The sequence below is a fragment of the Ascidiella aspersa genome, chromosome 5 (assembly GCF_963924565.1).
Source record: "Ascidiella aspersa chromosome 5, kaAscAspe10.2, whole genome shotgun sequence".
In the NCBI taxonomy this organism is placed as follows: domain Eukaryota; kingdom Metazoa; phylum Chordata; class Ascidiacea; order Phlebobranchia; family Ascidiidae; genus Ascidiella; species Ascidiella aspersa.
In genome coordinates, this window is record NC_139451.1 from 22,842,591 (window position 1) to 22,852,547 (window position 9,957).

General features: G+C 37.3%; 1 protein-coding gene and 1 long non-coding RNA gene across 2 annotated transcripts in view; one reads left to right on the forward strand and one right to left on the reverse strand.

The window, feature by feature from the left end:
- The window catches only part of LOC146145451 (uncharacterized), a 119,721-nt gene that overhangs the window by 20,098 nt on the left and 89,666 nt on the right, over positions 1–9,957 (reverse strand). The window lies entirely within an intron of this gene.
- On the forward strand, positions 1,231–9,752 carry LOC146145453 (solute carrier family 35 member G2-like). The gene is made up of 8 exons (XM_083390200.1): positions 1,231–1,387; positions 1,834–1,958; positions 2,952–3,313; positions 4,358–4,488; positions 5,273–5,424; positions 6,932–7,081; positions 7,822–7,990; positions 8,954–9,752. The coding sequence occupies exons 1-8, from the start codon at positions 1,341–1,343 to the stop codon at positions 9,138–9,140; spliced, it is 1,323 nt and encodes a 440-aa protein (XP_083246326.1). The 5' UTR covers positions 1,231–1,340; the 3' UTR covers positions 9,141–9,752.

The window sequence follows — 9,957 nt, forward strand, 5'->3', positions numbered from 1 at the left end:
GTGCATAACCGAAAATCACGACAGCGACTTTAGCCGCAGATCTGAACTATCAGACAGCATTTAGGTGACAATTTTGCAACAGAGTTGGCAAGTTTCAGTGTTTAGAACAGTGGTTCTTAACCAGGGTTGGATCGAAACCTTGAGGCTCGACGCAGCTGTTTCAAGGGCCGGTGAGAACGTCCCCTGAAACATAAATGCTGTTATTTCAAGCTAAATTCGAATTTCTTTTATGTGTCAAGGTGTCATGTAACGTTATAAATTGCAAGTTTTGCCATTTTAACCTATATAAAAGCAAGTTTATAATTTGAATATGCCAAGATTCAGCTGTTAGAAGGAAGAAACGAGTATACTGAGCGAAAATTTGGGGTTCGACGATCGCTTGTAGATTAACATAGGGGTTCGACAGGTTACCAAAGGTTAAGAACCACTGGTTTAAAATGGTTTATTCGGTCTCATCTTTGAAACTCCCAATTACGTACGAAGTAATAGCCAGAATAAACGAACAAACACCTGTAGCACTATACTTGAATCCTTATTAAACAGTTTGGTTTTTGCGTTTAAGATCCTGCATATAACTTTGAAGCTGGTTATGTCTGCGAAAGGATACGTATTTCTGCTGTAGCGTTAAACTATTCTAAAGCGTCATGTACGTAACTTTTACTGTCAAAATAAGCCTCATCCATTCTGTTAAAAAGGTACACAAGGAAGAATTGACAGTGTTGGGCAGAAACCATATTAATACCATTTACCAGGTTTATGGTTTAATTTTTTGCTATTGTGCTTGTTTAGCAAGGGTAAGAACATCTTCAGTTAAGGTTGGCTTTATTAACATTCATAAAACCAGTCTTAGTGTGGCGGTTAATTATTTTTATTCTTTTCCTCGTCGGATATAAATTTTATGTGTGAGGTTAAACACATTAGCTAGTGTGTATAGGCCTAGTTGTTTGCTTTATCAGGTTTCTTCAATTTAAATAATACTTGTATCCAAGAACTTAAAACTGGCATCCAATATGACAGCTTGTTAAGCGTGCTATTATAATCAAAATGATTGGACAACCAAAAATCGATAAGATTAAAAACGTCGTTGAATACATTTTGTGAAAGTATAGGCTCAACATAAAAGCCGCAAAACGAGATATGGTAAACATTGTAGTTAAATTTTGACCGTAGAGTTAAGTTTGCCTATTGAAATCGCTGTTTGTTTTTGTGTTTTAAGTGTGTATAGACGATTAGCCGATGTACCAAGATAAACTGTCAGCAAAAAATATATATTGTCGTGTATAATAATATTATACCAAAACTGCTGAATTTTCAAAAAATAGGTAAACTGTCCAATTACAATGGATGACTCAACAAAACATCAAAGAGTGAGGATTGGCCTTCTCAGGTACTACGTGTCAAAATAATGTCCGCTTATGTTGGAAAAGTGCTTTTATTTTTATGTGTAGTATAAACAAGCCTAAAGTGTTGTGGATTAGACGTTTGAAAAGCTAGATGTTTAATAATTTATAAACATTTTCGTCAGACTGAAGAAAATCGAATGTAATGACGTTATGTGTATGATTCATAGAGCAGTGTGGCTGGAATTAGTCGTCTATTCTTCCTGAATACACAAAGTTGTTTAATTGTGCATTGGACTGTAGACATCTTTTAGGATTATAGTGTATATGTCATATCTTAATTAGCAAAATAGGCGCACAAAAACGTAAATCAGGCTTTTACTGTTGTCATATTTTTATCCCTTTCGATCATGGCTAAACACCCACCAAAGACGGACTTAAGGCCACCGTCAATATTCGTCACGTGCGTTATAAGCCCCTGGCTGTGTTTCAGACAGAAGGGCGTTCAGTCCACTGAAAAAAGTCCATTGATCGGCAACGAGATTCGGGAACACCCAAACAACGAACCAATTCCGGGAGACAAACTTCATCAAACAAATGAGACCATCAAGGAAAAAGGTAGAACAACTGTTGCATCAAACTTTGTTTTTACTTCGTGACTAAACTGTACATACATCGAGAGTTTTATAAAATAAAGTAACCTGAATATAACCGCTCTAGGTTCGGGGGCACGATATCACAAGTAAAGGTTATTTAAATCCTTAACACTTGAAATCTGACTAACATTGCCCCCCTTGTATGAAATTTTTTTTACCTATTTGTTGTTTTTCTTATTTATTAATTTTAGTGGTATCAAACCAGTAAACCGAGCTATTTACAAACGTTTAAGATCTTGGTAAATGAGATGGTTTTAGGAACAATTATTCACCTAACATACATTTCCTTGTACGTTTCAAACAGAGAAATTAATAAAACTCTTCAATGTAAACTTTGACCATGCAACAGTATAACCAGCAATATAACAGAAACTAACCTAATTATTGCAAACCTTGAACAAAGCATATACACTTGAGTAAATTACAACACTGTGTATCTTTCTGGAATCCGAAACCACTGACATCAGGTTTCTGCTTGTTGATCACTGCTTTGCTGACGAGTGTATAAACAACTAAACCTAAAAGTTGCAAAACCCAGCAAACCACATCAGGATCATCCTTTTGTTGTGTACACTTGTATCTCTGTCTGCCACTTCGTGTATCGCCAACAAAACAGATGTTCAGGGCAGAGTTGGACCAGTTACATTAATTCAGTTGAATTACTTACAATTACTCCTTTAAATGTTTCAATTACATAACCATTACATTAAAAAAGGTAATTAATTACATCAATTACAATTTTCGGCATTGAAGCTTCAAATTTTCTCAATATCACGTATTGAGCCAAAATTTTAGCAAATAACAATTACAATTAGAATTACACTAAATGAAAAATCGCTCAATTACATTACAATTACAATTACATTAAAAACTGTAATTCATTAATCAATTGCAAATACAAACTACAATTGATTCAACTCTGGTTCAAGCTGTTAGCTGACTGTTCTGTTCGCAGAAATCGACGACAACCACAACGAAAGGCGCCAAAAGCCGCGACGTCACGCAACTCCTGAGCCAATCACAACGGCTGATGGGCGCAGCTTTACCACGCTTCATCGCGGATTGCTGAAGAAGCAGTCCACTTCCACTACGTCACAGGAAAAGTCGATATCGATCGCCGAGACCCCGGAAACGCCGCCCTCGATCCCGGAAAAGGCCGGGGCCGACGCGTCGTCGCTCCGTGACGTGACAAAGGGGATTTTATTCGCCCTCTTTGGCGCGGGGTTGATGTACGGCCTGACGGGTGTGTTCGTACGGCTGGCGGGCGAGAACGGGGTCGGGGCGGGAGAAACACTGCTTGTGAGAAGTGCTGTGCAGGTATGAGCAGGGGTTCTTAACCTTTTTTGTATGTTTTACCCTTTTAACAAAAAATCAGATTTACCCCCAGTATATAAAAAGGTGCTTATTTATTAAAGAACGTAAGTAACAAATTACATCAGATATATTCAATGCGACGGCTGCCCTTGTTTTTTGGCAACGAGCTGTTCAATGTCTGGTAAAGTAGTAGATAGTAATTGGGCCAGTTAAACAGTACCGAGTGAAAACAGTAGCCAATTACATGCATAAGCAGCACTGGATTTTTAAAAGGTGTATTAAACCTTGCAATTATCACTACTAATTAATAAAGCGCTTAAAACCCACTATCGCTGAACTTTCTAGGCGTAACAAAGAAGTAACTAAGAGATAAGGATGTTTGCCGATAAACCAAGCATCAAACAGCGAAGCATAACGTTGCCGACACTGGACGATAAAGAATCAGTAGGCTACTATAGGCTAGCTTCGAAACAGCAGTTAATTTGAACTAGGAAAGTAGGCTACCAATACCTCAATTTTTTTGTCCCGTCAACTGATGTTAATATTTTGATTGATAGCTCATTTACCCCCTAAAAGAGGAAATTTGGGCAAATTTACCCCAGGTTAAGAAAGGCTGCGTTAGAGTTTGGTGTTGAAATGTTGTAAAACTGTATAATATTACAATCGCCTGTAGGTTTTGGGTGTATTTTTGTGTAATGGAAACTGAATAAATTCCCCCAAAAGTTTTTTTTATGTAGTGAAATACTTTTTGAACAAGGTTGTCTTTGAGCTTGCAAAGCAAGTAGATGCAGTTATAACCTGCAAATATGGTAATCAATTCTCCAAAAGTCAATAAATGGACCTTTAAGTTTTAACTACTCAAAATTATGGAGTGAAAATACCTTTAAAAGCAGAACATGCATTCAAGACGTTGTTCCATAGTAAAACATTTTGACTGATAAATATTCGACAGACATTTGTTTCGCACCTCCTGTTCTATGCAATGAGGTTTGTTGAAAACAAATTTGCGAATGGCTGATATTTCAAATGCCTTGGTGATTTTTGCAGAGTGTGTTATTCGGTTCGCTAATGGCGTACAAGAAGTCCCCGTTTCGCCCGCCGGAGGGAAGAGTCAAGCTGTGCATCCTGATCGCTGTCGCCTACAGCATTGCTACGGCAGCTTCGTTCGAAGCATTCAAGTAAGCAAGTTAGGTGGTAATCTGGTGTACCACATTTTCTAAAATAAACAAAAAACATTGCAAATTGGCTGAATGGAACTTGTAAACTTGTGTCAAAGATGACTAGAGAGACTTTTATGCAAAAAGGTCAGAATTAAACTTTAATTTTGTGTTACAAAACAATTTGTTTTGTTTGTTTTGTAAATGTAAACACTCACTACATTACTAATACTAGAAGTAACCCTGTAAAATCGATTTTGAAGAAGTTACAGTACACTTCGAACATCTAGACAAGTGTTTTTTTAATTGGGTCCGACCTTTGCAGAAAGGGGGGTCGTGAGGAGATATAAGGGGTCCGCGCCACGTATTTTTATTGCGCTAAATGAATTAACCGGAGCACATCTTTCTCAATAGGTTTAATTAAATATTCGCCGCATGTGTAGCCTACTACAATAGTTTGAATGACTGCCGATTTAAACAGTAAAGTAACTATTTCTTTTAATTTTATTCTTAAATTGATGAGGGTCATCTCGAATTTAGAGTAATCCAAAGGGATCCACAATCAAGGAAAGAAACTTGAAACCACTAATGTGGGCAGTGTATTTTTTAAGGTGTTTTGGGGGACCGAAACGGTCCCCCAAATTTCTCCAGCGGTTTCCCAAAGTTTGGACTCGCAACTTTTTGGTATTTAAATGATACACTTGCGGTCTCTTAAAACTACTTAGCGGTCACCCAAACCAAACCTTGAATATGGGTTCTAAAAAAATCATCTATTTATCCTATAAATATTTAAATCTTTGTTTAGCGTGATCCCACCTGGAAACGCTATCGCCACGCGGGGCGCTGCACGGACGGTATTCGCAGTCCTTTTCTCCTTTCTGTTGAGCAGCGAACGAATATTCGCCAAAGACCTGGTGGCGGTGTTCGTGTGCGTGGCTGGGATATCAATGATCATAGGTAAGTGTCCCCGCGTGTAAGGTGTTACAATGTGTAGGTCACTCTCTGGAAAATTAAGGTACACAGTAATTACAGTATTCTCACCACAATGTGAACTAATATAAACATTTTCGTTAGACTGAAGAAAATCGAATGTATTGACGTTATGTGAATAATTCATAGAGCAGTCCAATTATGGTGGCTGGAAGTAGTCGCCTATACTTCGTAAATACACAAAGTTGTTTAATCGTTCATTGCACTATTGGTACCTTTTAGGATTATAGCGTTGATGTTAGGCTATTTCTTTATTACCTAATAGGCGCGCGCACGAATTCTTCAATTAGGCTTTACTGTTGTCATTTTAGTAATCCTTTTGACGGACTTAAGGTATCTCGTCAAATCGAATTATCTTGTCAGAGAAAATATTCTTTCGAATTAATGGAATGCGGAAATATCTGTTTGGCGAAATATATTTTATCTTACATCAAATAAAATGACTTTTTTTACGATAGATAGGATAAAGACTATTTGCTTTAGTTAAAAGTCATTGTCGTCGTTTACCTCCGAGGACAGGAGATGTATTTTTTTCTAAACATTTAGTTTGTTATATTTTGAAATACAAATAAGACGGACATAACACACATGCTCTTTAAAGAACTGGCTTAACAGCTGAGTTAGCTAGGTGTGGTCGCGTTTGTAAAGCCTATGATTTCGCCTCTCAATGAAGGATACTTTTCGTGGCGGTTTGCTGCACTGTCCGACAAAATGGTTTATATTCTGTTATAAAAAGGTTCAACAGATCGTTTATAATAATGGCTAAAAGGCCCAATACAAGACATAAATAATAATGTTGTACGAGACAAGTCTCCAAGTTTATATTCCCTTTAAGACGAACTCTAGTGAACTACTGAATTTAAATTGTTGTAAAATTTAGATTCCAAAAGATAATCATATACAGTTTTATCCCCCCTGACATATTTGTTGTGATTAAGACAAACGAACGCAAAACAAATTAAGTATGATCAATGTATATAGCCAGTGGCGTAGCCAGCCGAAAATTTTGGGGGGGGCCAAAAAGTTGGAAAGTTTTGTTTAGCTCTTGGCATTGTATCAACTGCCGTAACGAACACAAGTAACAATGCCAGCAAACCGTTTCGAGCAGCAACTGACCGAGTGTTAACGCAATACTCAAAAAACAGTCAATGAGCAAAAACTGTCTGAAAGTAGTAAAAGTACATTAATGTAGAGTAAATGTTACAATAACTACATCTTTTGTGACGTAACAATGCATGACAATTGAAGGTGTGGCATGCCTGTGATCAAATGTTGTGATAAATGCTACAAAACAAATTATTAAGAGTAAAATATTTATATATATTTTTTTTTGGGGGGGGGGGGGCATGGCCCCTCAGGGCCCCCCCCTGGCTACGCCTATATATATAGCCGTGTGTTATCTTAATTTGAAGCACTATTCAACGTGAAAATATTTAACTCAGCTTATTTACTTTATTTTTATCGTATTTTAAAGCATCAAGTTTGACGAACCCGGTTAAGGACTACGTGGTGCCGAGTGGCATGCAGGACAACAAGGTGCTGGTAAACACGTACGGTTACTCGCTCATTGTTCTAGCTGGCATCACAAGAAGCCTGGGAATGATCGGCGTTCGAAAAGTCAAAGGTTCGTGGCATAGCGTTTTGTTTTTTTCTTCGGATCTTGGTTAATAACTGCGTAATTGAGACTATTCGCTAGTGTTGTAAACAAGTCATTTTGAAAATACGTAAGTCCAGGTAAAAGTATTTGAAAAATAACTTAAGTTCAAGTCAAGACAATGACATAAAAATAAAACATTAAACTATTAAAATTGGTTACCTCGCCAAAACTGAGAAATACATCAACTAAAAATTAACGAAAAACGTAACATACAGCAAGCAAATTGTTTTACCTGCGAAAAGTCGCCGAGTCATTTTACCCGAAAGACTTCATGTCAAGTCACTTGAAAACTGTGACATATTTTCACTTAATTGGCTTGGTCATTTACTCAAGTTACTACTAAACTGCTATACGCCCTACATTTTAGGACACGACAAGGACCATTATATTAAAATTTAAACCTATGATGCAATTGACAATCTTTAAGTTCGTTTAAAATAGATATTTTCATGCAAAATCCGAGATTATATTCTTAACGGGCTTCGCATTCTTTGTTTATAGTGTTGGGATTTGAAAAAAACGAGGAATAACAAATTCAAGGAATGACAAGGTTTTCAAATTTAGACGAGATCCCATAAAAATTGTTATGCAAAATTCGAGATTTGATTTCAAAGCTATATAGTGTGCTTCGCATTTTTTGTTTAGTGTTAAGTTTTCCGAAAACTTAAGGAATAACAAACTCGAGGAATGACAACGTTTCAATTTAGACGAGATCCACTCTTTCTCCGTGGTTTTGTACCACTCGTCTCTGACGGTGTTCGCCGCCGTTTTCTTTCTTCTCATCCGACCTTCCCCGTGGCCACCTTCCGCTGCTGGGATCGCTTACACTCTTGCAGTGTGCGTGACGTCATCGATTGCTACGTGGTCGTCAAACTAGTACGTATACACTCGTACATTTATCCGAACCAATTTTGTTTATTTGCCCTATGTTGTTTACTGTATACACGTTAAACATTTATTGGAAATAGTAAATAAATAAAAAACTGTGGCCTAAAATATAATTTGCAAAGTCTAAAATAAGTTTATGAAACCTGAGGTTATCTTCCGATGTCTTGCATAAATATGCAACTGCAATATTGGTTTAAATAGGTTACATTTAAAGAAATGGCGGGATGGATGGGTGAAAAGGGGTGGTGGCCTGGTAAAAGCAACATTTTGTCTAAAAATAATATTTTTTAACCGGAACACCGCTCCGGACCGTTTCGGCCTACTTTCACCAATGGTGTTCATGTAAAAGTAACATAATTTTGCGCAACATATGATTGTCGCATTGTTTTATTCGTCAATAGACCTATAAACGAATTTCCAAGATCAGTATTCTACTGACAGTAGCCTAAAATTGATTGTGTAATATTGTTCCACATTAACAGCGCCCTAAAATATTGCAGAATTTTTTGTAAAGATTTTTGTTGTTGTTGGCTCATGTCTGCGGTCCAAACATGTTCTAGATGCCGGGGTTTGGCGCTTAGCCATGATCCATTAGCAACTCATGGCTATTAAAGGTTGAACATGTGGTTTTTGTCCATGGATATTGATTTTCGTGAACCTAATTATTATTTTATTTCAATATTTTATGTGATGTTGAATGCCTTGCGAACGCGTTGTTAAATCTAAATGTATAAACCAACTGCTTGTGTAATTAACCCTAAAATACTGTTACAATATTAAACTATATTCGTGTTGGGATAAAGAATCCAACTGTAAGAAAGGTTTACCAAAACAAATTGATGAATTTGTGTTGTTGTTTTTTTTCTGATAAATAAAGTGCCTCAAGATTAATAATTTACTGTTAAAACCAATATGGCTCCACAGGCAAATATTTATTTTTTGGCATTTTAGCGCTGTCCAGCTGGTTCACCCCGCGTTGGTGTCGCTGGCGCAAAATGCCGACCTAGTGGTGAGCATTATCTTGGAGCACACCATACTGGAAATGCTGCCGGATGCCCTGGAACTAGTTGGAGCCGGTTTGATCCTGCTCGGCGTTTCCGGATTGTCCTATTTGAAGTGGCGGGAAAGCAAAGACTGATACACCGTGAAACAAACAGTCACATGGGAATTGGTATAATGCGTTTTTGCCATCTTGTATTTTTCAAATGATTTCGCGTCGTTAAGAGCCGATTTAGAGCAGAGGTGGCGAACGTTTGGCTGAGGCCCGCTTAACTATTACATCTGGTTCATGTCAACGTTTTTCAAACCACAAAAAAGTAAAGTTTACGGCCAGAACTATGCCATAGAAAAAGATTATTGAACTTCACTGTAATGTTGTATTTTGTTTATTTTGCCCGAAATTCAGTGCAACTCGTACGGCCATCAGTAGTAAGCATAGGCCCTATATAAGTTTCCCATACCTGATTTATAGCAAGAATGGAAAAAAGGTATAGCAAACACGTAAAGGAAAGCGGCTTCTTGATTGAGCCTCACAATGGCCATAGACTTAAAGTTCCAAAAGTGTTGAATTGTCATTTTGTTATGTTGTACACGCTTTTATCACACCACAGTATTAAATCAATTTGCTTCTTCCATCTTTGTGTTTTATTATTGTGTTGTGTGTTGGCATTCACGTATAGCGTTTCTTTTCAGCGGATTTGTTTTTTGCTCACGTTTTGTACAGTCTGTCACATATACGCGTGTTGTTTATTTCCAACATTGTTTTTTTTGCACAATTTGCGACAGAATTCAATTTAATCTTCGAAAGACACACAATCACACATACAAAAATTGGCCCAGACATAGGGCGCAGGCCATGCCTGTAGACCGATACAAAGACCAACGATGGGTTACTATAGGAATACAATCAGAACTGAACACCTTTTTTCGAAAGCCTGTATAAGATAACCTGTAAA